Raw genomic sequence first — 23633 nt, forward strand, 5'->3', positions numbered from 1 at the left:
CCACTTGGAGACATCTTTCCCCCCAAAAATATCCCCCCCCTTGCCCTACACCCCCTTTCCTGGGGAAGGCTTGATAAAAATCCTCACCAGCTTGCATAGGTGAACACAGACCCAAACCCTTGGATCTTAAGAACAATGAAAAAGCAATCAGGATCTTAAAAAGAATTCTAATTAAAGAAAATGTAAAAGAATCACCTCTATAAAATCAGGATGGTAAATACCTTACAGGGTAATCAGATTCAAAACATAGAGAATCCCTCTAGGTAAAACCTTAAGTTACAAAAAGACACAAACAGGAATATACATTCCATTCAGCACAGCTTATTTACCAGCCATTTAAACAAAAGGAAATCTAATGCATTTCTAGCTAGATTACTTACTAACTTAACAGAAGTTCTGAAGAACATTCCTGACCTGGTCCAGGCAAAGGCATCACACAGACAGACCCTTTGTTTCCCCCCCGCCCCAGCTTTGAAAGTAACTGGTCTCCTCATTGGTCATTTTGGTCAGGTGCCAGTGAGGTTATCCTAGCTTCTTAACCCTTTACAGGTGAAAGGGTTTTGCCTCCGGCCAGGAGGGATTTTATAGTTCTATATACAGAAAGGTGGTTACCCTTCCCTTTATATTTATGACATGCAGTAACTATGGTTCTTTGAGATGTGTGTCCCTATGGGTGCTGCACTGTAGGTGTATGTGTGCCCCTGCGCCTCTAAGCAGAGATTTTTGGTAGCAGTGTCCTGTTGAGCCCGTGCATGTGCCATCCCTCCCTTGTGGTCTGCCTCGAGGCTATTTATCACTGCACCAGCAAACCCCCCCCCCACTTCCTCCTTTACCACAGAGCCCTACAGACAACTCTGCAGTGGAAGGGAGGTGGGTGGGTTGTGGAGCACCCATAGGGGGACACATCTCTAAGAACCATCTTTACTGCACAAGGTGAGTAACTTCCTCTTCTTTGAGTAGTGTCCCTGTGGGTGCTCCACCGTAGGTGACTCTCAAGCAGTACCCACCACTGGAGGCTGGGATTTCGGAGTGGAGTCTTTTACTACAGAGAGTACTTTAAGGAGAACAAAGGTAACAAAATAAACACGACTTATGCTAATGACAGATAAGGAAAGAACAACTGCTGGTTCTGTCTGAGGCCAAAGGCAGTAGAGAAGGCAGTGAGGGGGGTTTGCCCCTGCAGTGCTAAATAGCCTCGAGGCAGACCAAGAGGGAGGGAGGGCACATGCGTGGGCTCAACCGAACACCTACAGTGCAGCACCCATAGGGACACTACTCAAAGTGCATCGGATGAAGTGAGCTGTAGCTCACGAAAGCTTATGCTCAAATAAATTTGTTAGTCTCTAAGGTGCCACAAGTACTCCTTTTCTTTTTACTCAAAGAAGAATCATCATTCCTGTCCCTTCAATAAAGTGCAAGAGCTCACAATACACATTCTGAACATCCAGAAGCTCTTTTGGGGCAGTAGGGTGGAGAAACAGGGAAGGCCATACTTCATATTTCTTTTCCAGCAGAAAAAGTGCCCCCAGCTCTAACGCATTTCTAGTTTGTGTCTAAGCAAAAAGGAGCACAAGTTCAATCAATTTACAAAATCCTTTGTAGGCTCCTTTTAATGCTCAGGAGTGAGATTTTTCAAGATGGTGCAGATTGACAGCATCCCTCTGAACATGAACATTTATGGGTTAATTTCACTTCTCATTACATTTTTATCAGCATTAGATTAAGGCACAAAATACTATATAAAGTGATTGATGATAATACTGTGCAAAATTTCTAAAGAATTGCCACTGTTCTCCATGCTATTTCACATCCCAGAGACATCCTTCATTATATTTCGGCAAAAAACTGGTAAAATATCATGGGTTTTGTGTCAATTGATTTATCTGAAATTTTGCATTTTTAAATTTGGAAAATTTAGTTTAAACTTAAATGGTCCATTTTTTTCACTGAAAAAAAAAATCAAGGTTTTCACTCATCCTAATTTCCAGACCAAAAAATTGGAAGACACTAGCGCATCTTATTTTTGAAATGCAACCAATTTTCACGGTAAAGGTTTTCAATACTGAAAATGGTGTGAATGTTTCACCCAGATCATTGTACATTTTTCATGTACAGTTATGTTAAGTGAATGGTCTAGTTATAGAAATACTACTGACAAATCTGTACCCATGAAAGCAGGCCCAGTAAAATAAATACCTTTTGTCCTGCCATTGATGATGATAATGATTCTGGGATCTATCATGTGGCTGGGTGCTCGTGCCAGCAGTTTTCAGCACTGCACAAACTAGATTAGTTCCCACAAGCAGCTGCTAGAGCTGAGAAGCCTCAGGGCAGAATTGGCAATGGCAGGTGATTTCTTTTGTAAATTAAATAGTATGGAATAGTGGGGTCTTCACCTGCGTAAGGGCTACCTACTTGCATGAGGGTTTGTACGATCAGACCCAGTGATTAACTGATTACACAATGGACAATGATTCTCATTCAGTTACGTAGGGAGTCACCTGTTTTGGTTACTCCAAACTTCATTCAAGTAAAGCGGTAAAATTCCCCCCATCCACTTAGCTTTCTGGATTCACATAATTCTGTGTCTAGCTTGTATTAGCAGAAACTATTTTATATCCACATGAGTATAGTCTATAGATTCAGTCATTTAGTTGCCTGGCGAAATAATTAATCACAATTTCCTTGAATACAGCAGGAAAAACAGCTCCATTTAAAGGATTAAAAACTTGGCTGTCAACACCAGTATCTTGATATAGCACCTAAAGGATCCCCAAACATTTTCTAAACAAAATAATTTTAATGTAGAATGAAGGTTGGGATTCCCTTTAGAACATAAATAAAATGTGGGCTATTCAAAAAAGCCCTCAAACCTCTTAACGCAAACTAGAAGAAATTTGCAGAAAGATACCAGCGACTCTCCCTTCACTGCTAAACTTCTGCCTATGGATGGAGGATCTTTACTAGCTGTCACAAACAAGTCTGTCTTGCTAAGTACCTACATTTTGACAGCAGCCTCCTTAATTGTATGACATTACTTAATTGTATGACATTGTATGATTGTACTCCCACCTTCCAATCATGGGCATCTCCACTACATGTTCGGGCCAGGTGTCAGTTGATGATCCTTGAGATTTGAATAGTGTTTATAGATTTTACAACTTGTCATGGAGCCTCAAATGTAATTCTTATGGGAAGGTTACAAGCTTGTACTTGCACCATGAGAGACTAGATACACAGGAGTTTGGGACTTCACTTCTGCTCGGAGCAAAGTTTGCTCCAAGACTGGTTTGGGCAATTGTTGGCATAGCTGGTTACATCTACTGAGAGGGATTGTGGAGATAGACATCAAAGTGCATGCTGTTGGGGGTTAAAAGTGAGAAATTGAGTGAAGTCCATGCAATTTAGCCTTAATCAATTTTTGCATTCAGTCAGAATTGACATAGTGTTGGAACCCATAAGCATGCCAGACAATAGCAAGACAAGACGGAATTGATAGGGGGCCCAAATTACCACATTCCAGAAAGTTCTTCCACCTTCCATGATCATTGTTGCCTCATCTGGTCTGGTCTGGTCTGGTCCTTCAGCCCCATCCTGCAGTTTCTATTCAGCATTTCTCCAGGGCCCTGTTCACTTGAATTTTTATACATTTCCACATTTTGTATTACTTAAACTTTGCCCACTCAGCTTTTAGCACATTACCCATTTATTTTTTATGTAAGCCGTATATTACACATGTGCAAGATTCACTTTACCCAGCTTCTGCATTTTTTGTTTGATGTTTCTATGTCATGTCATTTTGTGCCACTCTGGCCCTGGCTTTTCCCAGTAAAGGGCTTCTTGCTGTTGTGTTTTTACTTTAACTTCTAGCACAACATGTTATCTTTGTTCTGTCAGCAATAACATTTTAAACTAATCATAATTCTATGTAAAAGAATTGGCAAATCGCACTTATGCCAGCAAGGCCTGGACCTAACAACTTACCTCATTTAAACTCATTCACTATCTATAACGTGGGTATATAAATATATATAAAACATAGCTATCAAAGTTTTTACCCTTACCATTTAACAATTTTCCATTTTTATATTTCAATGTCATTCAGTATGTATAGATCATACCTCCTTAACCTATTTGAGGGGGGAGTTATGGAAACATGGATGACCCTTTTGTGTCAAGATTTATCATATTTAAACATGGGTTTACAAAAGACCTTTTTCATTCAAAGTCCAGTTTTGTTTGTGAATCATTACAAAAAAAACCCATTAGAAATATATCTGTTGCATTCTGAGGGGTGTCTCAATTTTTGGGCCTTGATATTTAGTTGCTTTTAATGATACCACAATACCTGCCACACTCACCAGACACCAAAAAGAGGTCTTCGTCTGAGGTGGCAGTGCTGGCAGACACTCTTGACAGTAAATTTTGATTCCACTGAGAACTTGCCACATAATTGAGGCCATTGTGGACAGTGTGCAAGGGAGCAAGTGTTTTGTGAATGGATTGATAGTGGATTAGGAAAGGGACAGTTTAAAATCTAGTCAATTTGGGGCAATGTCTTTAACGTAGTTTCACAGGTGCTGCTCCTGTCCCAGATTCCCACCAAATTCTGTGGTTTTACAATCACATTTAAAAGTTTTCCTTCTCACCCGTTTTGTGTGTGAAAGGGGGAACTGAGAAACTGACTCAACTCCAACAGCTGCCAACTTCACCATGAAAACAAACGGGAAAAACCAGAATACTTCTCATCTCCAAACTTTTGGTATAGTTATTGTAGGTGCTGCTTTTAAGTTAGAAAATGTTTCAAACAAAATAGATTTCCCTTTAAGAAAAATGCAAGCTTGTTTTCTGTAAGTAGCTTTGAAAAATGGTGTGCACCGCTTGTTGCCATCCCCAGTACAAAAGTAAAGAAAATATTTTAAGCCACAAAAGAAACCCAGACCTATCAAGGGTAAAACATGCACTGGTCATTCCCAGAGAATAAAGATTATGAAAGGAAGAGCATGAAATACAGTACATCCGAAACCAATCTGTGTGTACAGAATGATGATTGAAGCACAGGATTCTGGTTCTTTTCCTAGCTCTGCTACTGACTCCATGTGACTTTGCAACTTTCCAGTGGAAACTGGTTAGGGAGCAACTAGAAGGGGTCTGATCAAAATCCTCTTCCAAAATAGAGGAAATGTCAGCAGAAATGGGTGTGGAAACAATCTGGTTTCAGAGTAACAGCCGTGTTAGTCTGTATTCGCAAAATGAAAAGGAGTACTTGTGGCACCTTAGAGACTAACCAATTTATTTGAGCATAAGCTTTCGTGAGCTACAGCTCACTTCATCGGATGCATACTGTGGAAAGTGTAGAAGATCTTTTTATATACACACAAAGCATGAAAAAATACCTCCTCCCACCCCACTCTCCTGTGTGTATATAAAAAGATCTTCTGCAGTTTCCACAGTATGCATCCGATGAAGTGAGCTGTAGCTCACGAAAGCTTATGCTCAAATAAATTGGTTAGTCTCTAAGGTGCCACAAGTCCTCCTTTTCTTTTTATAATCTGGTTTGTAGCACTATTAACTTTGCCTAGGAGCTCTACAGGACCAATGGCCAATAGCTGTACAGCAACCAAGCTGGCTATACTACTCATGCAAGGAGCTGGGAGCCTCACGTACAGAAATATAAACTGTCCAGGGTGCAAGGTAATTAATGTCTTTCTGTCGGGACCTTCTGCCTCTTGACGCTTGTTTGGCATCACTTTTCTAGGGGGAACTGCAGCAGAACAGATGTTTAGTGGTAAAGTCTTGTCCAAGTGTCTTTACTCAGAAGAAGATACAACCTATGACAGCTGGATCTATATGCATCACATCAACAAGAGAAGAAAATACCATACACTGTAAAATTACTTGGGTATACAGTTAATACAAGAAAACTGTGTTCTGCAAACATTTACCTAGTAACACTGGCATCTGCAGGAACTGCACCCAATGGCAAATGGTAGATATAGAGGTCGGACTCTGGTATAGGCAGAGCATATTTGCATCCTAGAAATTTCATGTCCACACAACCCAGACTTGCATATGGTACTTGTAATGGTGCAAATTAATTATCCATAACCTTTCTAGGAAAAACTTGATGTTGTTTAAGGAGAATTAGACCATACATAATTTTCTTTCCCATATGCAGCTGCATCAGAAAGATCATGCTTGACTATATTGTGAATTATAATAAGGGCTAGTTGAAGTGTTGGTGGGGAATTTAGACCCCTGTTTTTGATGTATGAATCATGACAAACTGATCCCAGTTTCTGTGAACGTGTTATCTGTAACTATTTGCCAGATGGGCTGAACAATTTGACTTGACTAGTCACTGTGTTGATGGAATGTGATTGGTTATCCACTATATCACTTGGGATTACTTCTGTGCTCTGGTAGGGTGGAATTTTTAGAACACAGAATGAATAGTAAATACTTTTGCTCACACATGCAACAATCTCCTGACTCCAGGTGAATAGGGTCACTTGTATGAAGAAAAAGTTCTTACCCAAAACATTAGCTCAGTCAAAAACTTGTTCACAAATGGCATAGTAACAAAGGGTTGTGAACAATGCCAAACCAACTTGCAGTTTGGAATCTGGGTGAAAGTTTAAACACTCTTTTGGAATATTCACTTTAGTACAATTCTCTCTCAATTCTAGTGTAGACTGTCAAGTTCAAAACGATAAACTGGTGAAGGTACAATAATCACTTCTCTTAAAAATAAAAATTGCTTTTCTTAGTGTTATGTATGAAGAGCACAATGCCTATAACTCAAAACCCCATTTTTACAAACTACTCGAGGGCAGAGAGGCTGCATATCTTACTTTAAAAAAAAAAAATCATACAAAAATATTCATGTTCATTTCATGCATCAGAGGGTTATTTCCAGAACTTGATGAAGCAATAGTAAAAATGACCAGATAAGGCAAAAAGGAATGGTTTGTACACTCCATCTGAGAAGGACATCCTACTAACAGCTAAAAAAACAGTCTGAAATATGGTAATATTTTGAAAAGGTCACTAAGTAAACTGTGCAGTATGACTGACTGCAGGCCTATAGCTGTGCACTCAGGCATAAGATTTTCAGAACTCACTTTCTAACTACTGCAGTTTTTAGAACAGGCCTGTGTGTTATGTAAACACTGGGCCAAAATTATTTCTTCTGGAATTACTGGCAAATCTAGCCTTGGAGTTTTGTGTATGGCACTAAGACTCTCTCAAATTAAGCCAAAAAGCTGACAAAGATTTCCATTTTGGTTTTCTGACAGTCAGAGCACAGGAATAGTGTGCTCTACTGACCCACAACAGTTCATTTATTTCTCACGTACACAATTCCCTGCTTGATAATAGGACTTTTTTCCCCCCCTCAGGAACTGTACAATATCATGTAAATTCCTGTATTCTGACTAGGGGTCATAATTAGGTATTCAAAGTATCGGGATGCAGATAGGAATTGCCTTACCCATCATGCAGTCTGAGCGTGGGAGGCTGAAGTTGGCTGCCTGGCATTTAGAAATTAAGTGACTACTGATGCAAGAATATTCAGATATGATAATCTCTACCCTTTTAGCTTCCAGACAAATCAGTGAACAGAGTAGATTGTGTCTGGCTATAATGTAAAAGCTGGGGTACAGAGTTGCATGATGGGGCTCAACCTGATGTTGAACATTCTCATGCGCCATCCTTTCACATTTCCCTCTCTGGCAAGTAGCCACGATAGCAGTAATGTTAGCTTGATCTGTAGTGCAATTAAAAGTTCTGTCCATACAGAACCAGTACTGAATTTTTCATGCTGATAAAGTGCTTCTTTAGACAAACCCAGAATTCATTCCTCAAGTCAACTGCATTACCTAGAAGTCTCACAAAATTGCACTATAAATCTGTCCCAAGCCATTGCACCCAATGGATGCCTGCACAATGCTAAAAATAGACCTAGACAAAACCAAGGCATTCATTCAGCTGATCAAGTTCACTTTGTGTCCTTTCACTTGGCTTTGAAGGTACAAAGTTGTGTGTGTTGGATGCACAAGGCAAGAAGATTTTCTTCTGCACTCAGGCCACACTACTTAATTCCTGTTCTCCATGGATTTCTTAACATACCTAGTAGCTGAATTCCAAGTCTTGCATGAGGTGTTGCTAGGAGGATGGTGTTAGGCTGGTTCCCAGATGACTGATGCATGTTGTTCATAGTTGTTCTTTTTGCTTACATTAGTCCAAATGGTTTTGCTGTCCTTGCTATACATGTCTGAAAAATTACCCATGTATGAACTGGGACACTCACTATGCTGAAGAATGTTTATGTGCCACCCCAAAATTTCCTTTCTTCAAGTAGGAAGGGACACAGATCCTGTGCAAGCTTGGGTAAGGATCACTAATTTGGTAGACATGTGACGGCCTACTGCGGAACATGAAAACTTGGTTAGATTCATTGATGATGTTTTAGTCAGGGCTGGGCTACACTTGCAAGTTAGAGTGCATTAAATCAGCCCCAGGCGCCTTAACTCCTGAGGTGTCCACATTGGCAAGGCACTTAGAGCGCCTGGACTCTGCAGCTGGAGCGCTCCTGGTAATCCACCTCCACGAGAAGCATAAAGCTTGCTGCGCCCTGGCTGAAACACCCGGGTGTCAGTGTGGACAACGTGTTGCATTGCTGCTCTGTGACTGGCCTGTGGAAATATCCCATAATCCCCTGAAGTCAAGTGGCCACTCTCCTCATTGTTTTGAGCTCGGCGGCAGGCATGTGGCTATCCCCTTTCAAAGCTCCATGTCTGACAGCCGGCTGCTTATCTGCTCCGGGACAAAGCAAACCATTACTGTGGAATAATGTTGCTGCTGCTGCCAAGGCAGGCGTTTGTGCAAGAGTGTGTGAGAGAGAGGCAGGGGGCAGGCGTCTGCTGCTGCCTGAACTTACAAGACAGCATGCTGACACACACTCTGCCCCCCAAAACACACTGTCTCTCCCCCCCCCATACACACAACACACTCCCCGTCACTGTTGTCCCCCGCCCTTTGAAAAGCATGCTGCAGCCATTTGCACACTGGGATAGCTACCACAATGCACTGCTCTCTGTGGAGTTGCAAGAGCTGCTAACGTGGCCACGCCACTGTGCTTGCAGCTGACAGTGTAAAGACATAGCAGCATTTTCCCTGCTGCGGTCTCCGAAGGCTGGTTTAACTTCCAGCGCTCTACATCTGCAAGTGTAGCCAAGCCCTTATAAAAATATAGGTAAGGGACAGTTTTTCATCAGTTATCTCAATTGGCAGGCGCTTCAGAAAGGGATGTGTCCTTGAAACATCTATTGACAAGTCTGAATTCTGCCAACACCCTGAAAACCCATAGATCTTAGGTGAAGAAAAAGAATTGGAGGTAAGTGTACAAATTATGCCCGCAGAATCTATTTTGTGGAGAAAGCTTGTGTGTACAGAGCCCACATGTCAATTTCAATCTACAGAATGAAGATTTTATATGGGCAAATGTTATGAGTACAAGAACTAAAATTGGCTCCATATGTCAAGTAAAAAGTGAGAATATACAATACATAAATAGTTCTTATGCACAAGTCAAGTTCTAGAAATTGACTTATTTAACACAGTAATCAGTTTCTTTAACTTTTTTTTTATACAAATTGACATTTTTATTTTTAGTACAGAAAATCCAAGTCAGAACTGTACCTGTGTCTCAATTGTACCATTGGAGTCCAACTCTGACCTCAACTTAAAAAAAATATAATTGCTGTCCCTCAACATGTAAAGTATTTTTACCAGTAATTCATCAATACATTTCCTATATTTTTTAAAGTATTTTGAACGATAAAACAGTATCTGGAAAACAGAAGTTAAAATTTAGGACCAAATTTTTCTTTGAAGAGCTGTCCAAGAAGAATCCCTTTTTTAATTAAAAAAACTGCAAATAAAAGCAAAACTACACACTGTTGGGTAAAACTAAAAAATATTTCTTGCTACATAATGAAATGTTAGGAACAGTCACCGAGAAACAGTTCTTCTTCAAAAGAACAACTGAAGTACAGTATCTACAAACATGACATACAGTTAGAGAGACAAAAACAAACTTTGTGTTAGGAACACAGACTCAGAAGTGCAAAAACAAAAAAGGAACTGATGTAATGGAGTTTGGTACAATGGGTACATAAGTCTTGTAACCAAAACTAAATGATTGCTTATTTGTTGACAGTGACAACACTAGCAATTATAGTACCTCCCTACAGGCTTTTAATCAAAGCCCTAAAACTGTGACTGTTCTTATATTAAATAAAAATCTATGTGAATGCTACACACTGAAGTACAATGCTTAAGAATTACCCTGCAAAATTGCACCAACATAAGCTTTCAATATTTACAGTCTCTAAAAGTGACAAACACAGCATGCTAGGCCTAGCTATTGACTCTCCCCATCTCTACTTAATCCAGGCCCAACAACCAAAAATTATTTCTCAACACACACTAAGTTCAGATTGATCAGATATATTATGATGTTTAAATACTCGCTCCATGCATAAAAACGAAAAACAGTATCTTTGACAGACAAGCATTTGTATTTTATCAACAGTGGTCTGCCCTGTAGAGGAGTGCACTTCCTTCTGAGCTCACTCCCAAAATGTACCGTTCACAATACCCATGTGATTACCCGGTAGTCATGTCAACAGCGTGCTCGGAAATGGTTAGAATTGCAAGGTAGAATCACACTGCCCACAACCATTCATTCATATGTAAAAACATCACTCCATTTTGGAGATATGCCTCATTTGGGGAAAGGAAAAACTTAAAAAAAAAAAAAAAAAGACATTCAAGTAAACAAGAACCAAATACTTGGAAAAGGATTTTGTAAACTTGTCATTCTAAAGGGTTTTTGTTTCGCAGCATCACTAAATTAATCTCTTATGAAAAAGTACACCTACGTTATATCCCATCCTGTTTTGTATAAAAGCACACCGTAAAATACAAGTTTTTCTGATAAAGTGATCTCTCTCTTCCAGCACACCTTGTGGATGTTTTTTTATTCAGTGTATCCATCCCCTTCATGAAAATCAATCTTTATATCTCTATAGAGATATAATGGACAGTGTCCATTGGACAAAAAGAAAAGCCAACTGTTTAGTTACAGCCGTAGAAGAGTTTCACAGCAAGTGTCTATAGCGGGCCAGCTGGAATCCACAGGACTTTATTTTGTTCTTGATCAACAGTTGTCATAATCTGAGTGCAAATGCTTGAAAGGGCTCCTCCCTGGACAATACCTACAAAAATAAAAACAAACACCACAGTCACACACATCAGGCACCAGAAAAAGCAATTCATAGCCAGGTATTTTCCTACATAGTATTTATCAACAGACCATGAATAAATTAACCACTTGGATATGGTAGATACAAGAATGTGAGTAAAACAATAACAAGGATAAATAGAGCAGAGAGGTTAAGTATTTAATATCAGACTCTCCTGCGAACCCTTAAAATGACAAAGCAAGGCAGTCAGAGCCCTGGTTATAATCAGCTAAGACAACTGTTTTGTTACTGAGTCCTTTGCTTGTTATTTTCAGAAGCACGTGGCAGAATTTGTTCATTACCCCTAAAGATGGCCAGAACCCCATAATATCATAATAAACCCACACTGTTGAGCAAGGGGTGTTCAAGGTTTAATATTTATATAGTAATACACACAGAGACTATAGCTGTAGCAACTAGGTGCTGTTTACAAATATTTAAAACTAATTGTATAGGGATGAGCTAAATAAAACCACCGTTGCTGTTACCACAAATTTATTGAGACAACTATGTTGGGGAGGGGTGAGGGGGGAAGAGAAGCAAATAGCCATAAATACACCTTGCATTGTGTTCGTAGGCATGCCAAACTCAGACGACGGTGGAATGCCAAGCAGAACAAGTTCAAAAGGCAAGGGCCTTCTTGTTGAGAAATCCCTGATATATCTGTCTTGGAGTGCTCAGTTTGAAGAATTAACAGCGAAAGTTTTGCATCACGGTGTTACCCACTAAAATAAACTTTGCCCAGGACCCTCAAGCCATTCAAAATAACTAGTGCAGGCAGTTAGGAACAGGAAATGGGACTTAACCAAAATAATAATAATCATCCCCAAAGCTTGGGCCTTGCCTGTACTGACACTTCTTAATGTCTGCCTGCTATTCCTTGCTCTAGCAGTTGTTCAGCAACATGTAGGAAAAAAAATCCGTGTAGACGAGGGAGAGCAGACCATAGGAGCTTTAAAACGTTAGAGTGCCTTGCATATCTTAACAGCTGTGCTTGAAAGAGCCAGTGACCACAGCTAACAATTCTCTCGAGTAATAGGAAAAAATAGCAAGAGGCAGACTTTTCCTCGTCTGAACCGAGAGACTTGAATACCACTTCAACAGAAAGGTATTCTAATGGACACAGCACACTGTGCCGCACCAACACCATCAGAATTTGGAAGTAGAATGCACGGACTCAAAAAAGGACAAAAAGGGGCATTTAAAAGGCAATACAGATCAAACCAAGTGTGCAGTCTCTGAACTGAAGATGGCTTAAATGGGCTATTAGCCAAAAAAGATTGGTTACTGAAGCAGCCCCAGGGTTCAGATCTGTAGGTCTGCTGCACACCAGGGAGAAAAAGCTATTGCGTGCAAGATTACATATCACTCTATGCTTAAACTACACACTTTTCTCAGAATCCTGCTATGTCAGTTAAGCACTGAATCTTAGCTTGGAAATTTTAGTATGTCAAAAGTATAATTCAGTTTCAATACAGCTGTTTTGGTTCTGTCGGTCTCAGTAGCATCCAGGAGCATCAAATTGGGGCCTGCAAACTGCTAGGCACCGTACAGACAGTCCATGCCTCAAAGAACTTACACTTTAAGGCCCCTCATCATGAGATGAGTCTCTGGTCACACATGGTTTGTTGCAGGATTGGGCCTCAATTAAGACAACATGCAACAAAGGGGTGCAACACCCACACACAAGGAGCAGAAGATAGCATGTGGTTATATAAAAACTAGCTATGTGCACATTTACAAGGTTCATGGTCACTTCTTTGAAAATGGAGTACTTCTCTTATTTAAGCTGGAAAACTGCCATTGTTAATGATTTGTGACTTTTCTCAACATGTAATAGTAATACCTTCTTATGGAGAGACAGACCTGTCCCTAAAGATACTGTATTTTATGTGTGTGTGTGTGTGTGTGTGTGTGTGTGTGTGTGTGTGTGTGTGTGTGTGTGTGTGTGTGTGTGTGTGTGTAAAACCACTTCTGTAAAAATCACAGCAGAATTTCTTCTAAATTAAGAGAAACATTAGGGACTATAGCTCTATATAAGGGCTAGGAATTATTAATATTGTTATAAGGACTTCATGCTGTGTTCCTAGGTACCGTTTGTGTAATGTTGGGGCCATTTGCTTCTATAGTACAGAGATTTCAGCCTGAATGTTATGAGCTTATGCAGAAGAGTTGGTGCTGAAATGAACTGAAGTATCCTTTAAGTACTGCAGCACTGTCTCGGGTAAAATATGTTCGAAAACATTCCTCAAATGTTCAGTGGCTCATGTTATGAACTATGCCATTAAAACAGACCTCTGATATGATTATGTATAATGGTTCCATTCCAATGACTGTGTACTCGCCTTCTTAAACCCCCCTGTAACATGTCATATCAATATGTATTATTCCAAAGCCATTAAATCCCAGTATAGCTTTCTTACATTAGAACTCCGAAATACACCACACTCTAGAGGAATAATAATAATAAAAAAATCAATGAATGTTGTAATGTTATGACAACAGTCACATCAAAACACTTACACTTTATATAGTTTCACCATAATGCTCCCAATACTGGGTCATTTCTGCCAAGCCATTTTGAGAGGTGTCATTATACTATATATAGAAGATACTCTAAATACTAAAACTAAAACTCTATGTTATAGACTAAGCGGTTGTGACTTTTTTTTTAAAAAAGATTATATTCTCTTTAAAAAGAATCAGAGCACAAACGTGACCAGAACCAAAGGAGAGAAAAAACACAAAAAACCCTGCTATGTACGAAAGGCTCTTTTGAAACATAGTTTAGGTGGAACAACCTGACACTGTGTTCTTACTGAAATGATTATTAAATACTAACCTGTGAAGTACTTGCTATATTCCTGTTCTATTTTTTGAGCTGCCTCAAATTGTTCTTTGGAATGTTTTTGTGTAACTTTGTCCCTCAGAAAGACTGGGTCTTTTTGCTCTCTGTAAGAAAAGAAATAAAATGTCTGCTTAACAGTTATTCTTTCAATAGACTGTAGATGAATTACATACAATTATGGTAATGTCCAAGCCTCTGATTAATTTTCAGGCATACAGAGCGCGCCATCTGGCGATTCAGTGTAATATTACCAGTAATATGAGGTTTAAGTGATAGCCAAGGCATATGAATTGCTGTAATAGGAAACACAACAGAACATTAGCAGAAATTCACTCGGTGAAAGCAAAGAAAAAACCTCCAACTTCTCCAGTTTTAAAGGATATCTTCAGAAGTCTCAGATCATCCTACACTTTGAAAAAAACACTTCTTTATCAAAACAACACGAAAGAAACTGCTCTATCAAAGGACTTAAAATGTAAATGCATTTATTAAACTTTACAAATAAACAGAGAATCTTATGATACAAATTGGGGGGGAAGCTAGGGACAGGCTGTAAAGTCCTCCTGCAGATCAACATTTCTCCAGCACTCAGGAGCATTTAGATCCATGGATTTGGTTCAAGCCCATCTCTACAAAATACTCTCATAAGTATAAAACCCAGATCCGATGTTTAGCTATCACACTTTGGATACTGTAGCAATTGGGAGAGGTAGGTACAGAGCCCTAACGTAAACAGAGGCTCTCCTACGGGTTAGTGAGTAAAGGCAAGTTTCTGTTTGAAATGGTGAAAAGCAGATAGCTCAGCATTGCAAAGGCAGGCTAATACATCAAGCTGGGCCAGTGTTGGTGTTATTGTAGACACTGTCCTAGTATTAGGGTGGTTTTCAAAAGCATCTAATTGACCTAGGAGCACAGATCCCTCTGAAAATTAATGAGACCTGTGCTAAATTACCTTAGGTGCTTTTGAAAATCCTACTATTAAACTTTTGATGCCCAGGACAGGTATTCCCAATGCTAATGTGCTAATACACCTAATTCTGATGACAGGTTTCAGAGTGGTAGCTGTGTAAGTCTGTATCAGCAAAAAGAACAAGGAGTACTTGTTGCACCTTAGAGACTAACAAATTTATTTGGGCATAAACTTTCGTAGGCTAAAACCCACTTCAGCGGATGCATGCAGTGGAAAATACAGTAGGAAGATAGACAGACAGACACATACATACAGAGAACATGAAAAAATGGGTGTTGCCGTACCAACTCTAACTAGACTAATCAATTAAGGTGGGCTATTATCAGCAGGAGAAAAATTTTTGTACTGACAATTAAACTTTGAAATGGGCCATCCTGATTATCACTACAAAAGTTTTTTTTCTCCTGCTGATAATAGCCCACCTTAATTGATTAGTCTCATTAGAGTTGGTATGGCAACACCCATTTTTTCCATGTTCTCTGTATATCTATATATCTTCCTACTGTATTTTCCACTGCATGCATCTGATGAAGTGAGTTTTAGCCCACAAAAGCTTATGCCCAAATAAATTTGTTAGTCTCTAAGGTGCCACAAGTACTCCTCCTAATTTTGATGAGCACTGAGAAATCAGGACTTGTGTCAACAGTTCTATCTTTCACAATATTATATTTAAGTTGGTTTTCAAAAACAGTAGCTGTAAGAGTGCTCAACAGCAGCAGTTGCTTTATATTTTGAAAATCTAGCCAATAGCTAGTACAGCTTTACAGAGAATATGAAGCATACAGTGCTCACTTTATTTATTTTTAATTACAAATATCTGCATTGTAAAAAATGAAAAATAGTTTTTCAATTCATCTCATACAAGTACTGAAAGTTATCATGAAAGTTGAACTTAGAAATGTAGAATTATGTAAAAAAAATAACTGCATTCAAAAATAAAACAATGTAAAACTTTAGAGCCTAGAAAGTCCGCTCAGTCCTACTTCTTGTAAAGCCAATTGCTCAGACAAACAAGTTTGTTTACATTTGCAGGAGATAATGCTGCCCGCTTCTTGTTTACAAAGTCATCTGAAAGTGAGAACAGGCATTCGTATGGCATTGTTATAGCCGGCGTTGCAAGATATTTATGTGCTAAATACGCTAAAGATTCGTATGTCCTGACACATGTTCATTTTCATCATCTGAGTCAGATGCCACCAGCAGAAGGCTGATTTTCCTTTTTGGTGGTTTGGGTTCTGTAATTTCTGCATCAGAGTGTTGTGCTTTTAAGACTTTTGAAATGCATGCTCCACAGATTTTGGAAAGCACTTCAGATTCTTAGACCGTGGGTCGAGTGCTGTAGCTATCTTTAGAAATTTCATATTAGTACCTTCTTCGCATTTTGTCAAATCTGCAGTGAAAGTGTTCTTAAAAATGAACATATGCTGAGTCATCATCGGAGACTGCGATAACATGAAATATATGGCAGAAAGCAGGTAAAACGCCAAGAAATATACAATTCTCCCCCAAGGAGTTTAGCCATAAATTTAATTAATGCATTATTTTTTTAACGAGAGTCATCAGCGTAAAAGCATGTCCTCTGGACTGGTGGCCGAAGCATGAAGGGGCATACAAACAGTTAGCATATCTGGCATGTAAATGCCTTGCAATGCCAGCGACAAAAGTGCCGTGCAAAAGCCTGTTCTCACTTTCAGGCCTTGTCTACGATACAAAATTAGGTCGAATTTATAGAAGTCGGTTTTGTAGAAAGCGTTTTTATACAGTCGATTGTGTGTGTCCCCACACAAATGCTCTAAGTGCATGTAGTCAGCGGAGTGTGTCCACAGTACTGAGGCAACCGTCGACTTCCGGAGCGTTGCACTGTGGGTAGCTATCCCACAGTTCCCGCAGTCTCTGCCACCCACTGGAATTCTGGGTAGAAATCCAAGTGCCTGACGGGGCTAAAACATTGTCGCGGGTGGTTCTGGGTATGTATCATCAGGCTCCCCCTTCCCTCCCTCCCTCCATGAAAGCAAGGGCAGACTATTGTTTTGCGCCTTTTTTCTTGAGTTACCTGTGCAGATGCCATACCACGGCAAGCATGGAGCCCACTCAGCTAACTGTCACCGTATGTATCCTGAGTGCTGGCAGACGTGGTATTGCATTGCTACACAGCAGCAGTTTATTGCCTTTTGGCAGCAGACAGTGCAGTATGACTGGTAGCCGTCGTCAATGTAGTCCAAGGTGCTCTTTTAACCGACCTCGATGAGGTCAGGGGCGCCTGGGCAAACAAGGGAGTGACTCAGCCAGGTCATTTCCCTTTTACGTTTCGTCTCATGGCGATTCAGTCCTTCCGGCAGTGCACTGTCTTTTAATCTGCAGCCAGCAGAAGACGATGGCCAGAAGTCATACTGCACCGTCTTCTGCCAACCACCCAGGAGATGACGATGGCTAGCGGTCGTACTGCACAGTCTGCTGCCAGCAAGATGTATGAAGATAGATGAAGTGGATCAAAACAAGAAATAGACCAGATTTGTTTTGTATTCATTTTCTCCTCCCTCCCTCCGTGAAATCAACGGCCTGCTAAACCCAGTTTTCAGTTCTATCCTTGAGGGGGCCATTCTGTTTCTCGCAAAGCCACCCCCTTTGTTGATTTTAATTCCCTGTAGGCCAACCCTGTAAGCCATGTTGTCAGTCGCCCCTCCCTCCGCCAGAGCAACGGCAAACAATCGTTTCACGCCCTTTTCCCTGGATCGCCTGAGCAGGAGCAGATGCCATAGCACAGCAAGCATGGAGCCCGTTTAGCTCACCACAGCAGTTATGACCATTGTAAACACCTCGCGCATTATCGTGCAGTGTATGCAGAACCAGCACCTGAAAAACCAGGTGAGGAAGACATGAACACAGATTTCTCTAAAACTGCGTTCCCCTGCAATTTGGAGATCATGGTGTTAATGGGGCAGGCTCATGCCATGGAACGCCGATTCTGGGCCCGGGAAACAAGCACAGCGTGGTGGGACCGCATAGTGTTGCAGGTCTGGGATGATTCCCAGTGGCTCCGAAACTTTTGCATGTGTAAGGGCACTTTCATGGAACTTTGTGACTTGCTTTCCCCTGCCCTGAAGCGCAAGAATACCAAGATTAGAGCAGCCCTCACAGTTCACAAGCGAGTGGCAATAGCCCTGTGGAAGCTTGCAACGCCAGACAGCTACCGGTCAGTCGGTAATCAATTTGGAGTGGGCAAATCTGCTGTGATGCAAATAGCCAGCGCAATAACTGAGCTGCTGCTATCAAAGGTAGTGACTCTGGGAAATGTGCAAGTCATACTAGATGGCTTTGCTGCAATGGGATTCCCTAACTATGGTGGGGCTATAGACGGAACCCATATCCCTATCTTGGGACCGGACCACCAGGGCAGCCAGTACATAAACCGCAAGGGGTACTTTTCAATGGTGCTGCAAGCACTGGTGGATCACAAGGGACGTTTCATCAACATCAACGTGGGATGGCCGGGAAAGGTACATGACGCTCGCACCTTCAGGAACTCTGGTCTGTTTCAACAGCTGCAGCAAGGGACTTACTTTCCAGACCAGAAAATAATCGTTGGGGATGTTGAAATGCCTATAGTTATCCTTGGAGACCCAGCCTACCCCTTAATGCCATGGCTCATGAAGCCGTACACCGGCACCCTGGACAGTAGTCAGGAGCTGTTCAACTATTGGCTGAGCAAGTGCAGAATGGTGGTAGAATGTGCATTTGGACGTTTAAAGGGTCACTGGCGCAGTTTACTGACTCGCTCAGACCTCAGCGAAACCAATATTCCCATTGTTATTGCTGCTTGCTGTGTGCTCCACAATCTCAGAGAGTAAGGGGGAGATTTTTATGGTGCGGTGGGAGGTTGATGCAAATCACCTGGCCGCTGAATATGCGCAGCCAGACACCATGGCAGTTAGAAGAGCACAGAAGGAAGCGGTGCGCATCAGAGAAGCTTTGAAAACCAGTTTCATGACTGGCCAGGGTATTGTGTGACACTTCTGTTTGTTCTCCTTGATGAAAACCTGCTCCCTTGGTTGACTCTAATTCCCTGTAAGCCACCCGCCCTCCCGCCTTCGATCACAGCTTGCTTGCAAAGGAAATAAAGTCACTGTCATTTAAAAAACATGTGTTCTTTATTAATTGATTATAAAAATAGGGAGAAAAAAGGAGTACTTGTGGCACCTTAGAAACTAACAAATTTATTTGAGCATCAGCTTTCGTGAGCTACAGCTTATGCTCAAATAAATTTGTTAGTCTCTAAGGTGCCCCAAGTACTCCTTTTCTTTTTTGCGGATACAGACGAACACGGCTGCTACTCTGAAAAATAGGGAGATAACTCACAAGGTAGCCTGGGTGCGATGTGGGAGGACGGTAGGAGGGAAGGAAAAGGCCACTTTAAAACTTGTTGAATGCCAGCCTTCCGTTGCTTGGGCTGTCCACTGGGGTGGAGTGGTTGGGTGCCCGGAGCCTCCCCCTTCGCGTTCTTGGGCGTCTGGGTGAGGAGGCTATGGAACTTGGGGGGACGGAGGGCGGTTAAGCAGGGGCTGCAGTGGCAGTCTGTGATCCTTCTGCCGTTCATGGACCTCCACCAGACGCCGGAGCAAGTCCGTTTGCTCCCGCAGTAGGCCCAGTGTTTCCTCATGCCTCCTCTGATCTTCCTGACGCCACCTCTCCTCACATTCATCGGCCACCATCCTGTACTCTGCTATTGTGTCCCTCTGCACAGCCCTGTCAGTGCCAGACGACTGCATGAGCTCCGAGAACATTTCATCGCGCATGCGTTTTTTTCGCCGCCTTATCTGAGATAGCCTTTGGGACAGAGGAGGGAGGCTTGAAACCTTTGCAGCTGCTGGAGGAAAAAAAGTGAGTGAAGTATTAAAAAAAGATACATTTTACAGAACAATGGCTATACTCTTTCACGATGAACAACACTATTCACATTACATAGCACAGCACATGTGATTTTGATACAAGGTCGCATTTTGCATCTTATATTGAGTGCCTGCGTCTTTGGTGTTAGAGATCATACACGCAGGGCCGGGCAACAGAATTGGGCTTGCAGGCAGCCATGGTAAGCCACAGTCTTTTGGCTTCTGCAACCTTCATAACAGCAGCCCCCTCCTTTCCCATACCAAGCAAAGCCCGTTAGTTGGCCATTTAGTGCTGCTGTTTTCCTGTTAACGTGCAGCAGCAGAAACCAAACTAACCCCCTCGCCCCATCCAGTTGTCTGTGATGATCGCTTTTCCTCTCCCCCAACCACCTGGCTGGTATCAGGGAAGATCCCTGCTAGCCTAATGCGAACAGCTCAGCTCAATGCCTCCCCCCCCCCCCCCCCCCACACACCGCGTGGCTAACTGTGGGGAGGATTTCTTTTCAGCCGCAGGCAAACAGCCCAGCGGGAATGGTCACCTCTGAATGTCCCCTTAATTAAATTCCCCTATTTCAACCAGGTTACCATGAACGATATTACTCTCCTGAGGATAACACAGAGAGATAAAGAACAGATGTTGCTTGAATGCCAGCGAACACCGGGACCATACGCCGGCAGGCTTTGTCATGCAATGATACCAGATTACTTGCTACTAGCATGGTGTAGTAAAGTGTCCTACCAGGGAGGACGGAATAAGGCTGCTCTCCCCAGAAACCTTCTGCAAAGGCTTTTAGAGTACCTCCAGGAGAGCGTCATGGAGATGTCCCTGGAGGATTTCCGCTCCATCCCCAGACACGTTAACAGACTTTTCCGGTAGCTGTACTGGCCACAAATGCATCCCAAGTCCTCAGGGCTACTTAATCATTAAAAAAAGCTTCCTTTTATAACATGTATTATATTTAAAAAGGTACACTCACCAGAGGTCCCTTTTCTAGCTTTGTTGGGTTGGGAGGGTATTTCAGGCAAAGTGATAAAGATCCTGGCTGTCGGGGAGAACGGTGTGCTGTGTGCTCTCCCTAAGCTCGTCCTCCTCCTCCTCCTCCTCATCTTCCCCATCTGCAAAATCCTCAGCCATGGCGGAGAGTACCCCATCATCAGAGTCCACGGACAGGGGTGGGGTAGTGGTGGCAGTCCCCCCCCCCCCAGAATTGCATGCAGCTCAGCGTAGAAGCGGCATGTCTGGGGCTCTGTCCCGTAGCGTCCGTTTGATTCTTTGGTTTTCTGGTACGCTTGTCTGAGCTCCTTAAGTTTCACGCGGCACTGTGTTGAGTCCCTGCTGTAGCCTCTGTCCTGCATGGCCTCAGAGATTTTTTTGAAATATTTTGGCATTTTGTCTTTTGGAACGTAGTTCTGATAGCACGGATTCCTCTCCCCATACAGCGATCAGATCCAGTACCTCCCGTTCGGTCCATGCTGGGGCTCTTTTTCGATTCTGGGACTGCATGGTCTCCTGTGCTGATAAGCTTGCCTGTCCAAACAGGAAATGAGATTCAAAAGTTCCCGGGGCTTTTCCTGTACACCTGGCCAGTGCATCCGAGTTCAGATGCTGTCCAGAGCGGTCACGATGGTGCACTGTGGGATAGCTCCCGGAGCCAATACCTTCGAATTGCGTCCACACTAACCCTAATTCGAAACGGCGATGTCTATTTCAGCGCTAATCCCCTTGTTGGGGAGGAGTACAGAAATCAGTTTTAAGAGTCCTTTATGTCGAAAAAATGGCTTCGTTGTATGGACGGGTGCAGGGTTAATTCGGATTTAACGCTGCTAAATCAGAGAAACTTGTAGTGTAGACCAGGCCTTAGGTGATGTAAATAAGAAGTGGGCAGCATTATCTCCCGTAAATGTAAACAAACTTATTTTTCTTATATCAGAGGGGTAGCCGTGTTAGTCTGGATCTGTAAAAGTGTCCTATGGCACCTTATAGACTAACAGACGTATTGGAGCAAAAAAACTTCAGGACCAGACTTCAAAGAGAAATTGCTGAGCTTCAGTTCATTTGCAAATTTGACACCATCAGCTCAGGATTAAACAAAGACTGTGAATGGCTAGCCAACTACAAAAACAGTTTCTCCTCCCTTGGTGATCACATCTCAACTGCCAGAAGAAGAGGGCCTCATCCTCCCTGATGGAACTAACCTCGTTATCCCTAGCCTGATTCTTGCTTGTATATTTATACCTGCCTCTGGAAATTTCTACTACATGCATCCGACAAAGTGGGTACTGACCCACGAAAGCTTATGCTCCAATACGTCTGTTAGTCTATAAGGTGCCACAGGACTCTTTGCCACTTTTATTTCTCTTAGCGATTGGCAGAACAAGAAGTCGGACTGAGTAGACTTGTAGGCTCTAAAGTTTTACATTGCTTTGTTTTTTAATGCAGTTGTAACAAAAAAGAAATCTACATTTGTAAGTTACAATTTTGCGCTAAAGAGATCGCACTACAGTACTTGTATGTGGTGAATAGAAAAATACTATTTCTTTTATCATTTTACAGTGCAAATATTTGTAATAAAAATAATAATATGAAGTGAGCACAGTACACTTCGTATTCTGTGTTGTAATTGAAATCAATATATTTGAAAACGTAGAAAAACCATCCAAAAATATTTTAATAAATGGAAATTGGTATTCTGTTTTTAACAGTGTGATTAAAACTGCGATTAATCACAATTAATTTTCAAAATTGCAATTAATTTTTGAGTTAATCACATGAGTTAACTGCGATTAATAAACAGCACTACTTAATATACTTTCTATCAAAACATGGTAAGTTACAGACGTCCCTTCATTTTATCCCTCTGTTGCATGGTGATAAGTCTCCCTACCTCACAAGAGAGTTGCAAGGCTTAATTGATTCACATTTAAAAAGGTTTTCTGAGATACTACAATGAAACTGGCTATACAAACTATTATTGTATAACAAAACAAGTGGCTGTAAGCTATATTTCTCACTTACTTGATTTGCTTAGCATTTTTGTACCGAATGAAGATGACAATAGGGTAGATATGAACACTGTGAAGCCGTTCAATGGCATGAGGAGCAATGTCCAACAGACAATGACAATCCTAAAAACAAACATTGGGGTAGAAAGCATAAGCAAAGTTACAAAGCCCCTATTAATCCCCCAGTGAAACCCCAGTAACTCAAGAGAATTTCTGTTTTACATTTATATAACAGGCCATTAAGCATATTTTCAACACCTTTTACACATAAAATATGTTGTGGCAGTAACTACAACGTGCACTGTATGTAAAGGATTTATCAATCCTCAGGATGACAAAAATACCTGAAACAGTAAACCCCATTTAGAGTACAAAAAAATCTATTAATAAAAAAGGCACTTATTTGAGGATATTGATACTAAATTGAAAATTTAGCTTAAAACAGATGGAATCAACTAATCTCAAACCTATTGCAATAAAGAATTTAGGTATTCATTTATTTTTATCTTTAAGAACAGATTAATAGTCTTTCATATCTCCTAATGAGACCAAATATGCAGCTCTACTCCTTTAGCGGTAAGAGTATATATCCGGTTTGACAGAACATATTTTAATTC

At 41.3% G+C, this 23633-nt stretch overlaps 1 protein-coding gene across 3 annotated transcripts in view; it reads right to left on the reverse strand.

Annotated features, from left to right (window-relative positions):
- Window positions 1-9422: 9422 nt before the first annotated feature.
- The window catches only part of DLG5 (discs large MAGUK scaffold protein 5), a 199973-nt gene continuing 185762 nt past the window's right edge, over window positions 9423-23633 (reverse strand). For 2 of the 3 annotated variants that reach the window (XM_074958658.1, XM_074958660.1), the window contains 3 exons: window positions 23030-23139; window positions 14152-14261; window positions 9423-11282 (listed from right to left, as the gene is read on the reverse strand). In XM_074958658.1, coding sequence (XP_074814759.1) covers window positions 11179-11282; window positions 14152-14261; window positions 23030-23139 — 324 coding nt within the window. In that variant the 3' untranslated portion in view covers window positions 9423-11178. Of the gene's footprint in view, window positions 11283-14151; window positions 14262-19487; window positions 19992-20990; window positions 21542-23029; window positions 23140-23633 lie in introns of those variants that run through there. The other variant, XR_012640280.1, reaches the window with a different exon arrangement.

Source organism: Natator depressus, chromosome 7 (genome assembly GCF_965152275.1).
Source record: "Natator depressus isolate rNatDep1 chromosome 7, rNatDep2.hap1, whole genome shotgun sequence".
NCBI lineage: Eukaryota > Metazoa > Chordata > Testudines > Cheloniidae > Natator > Natator depressus.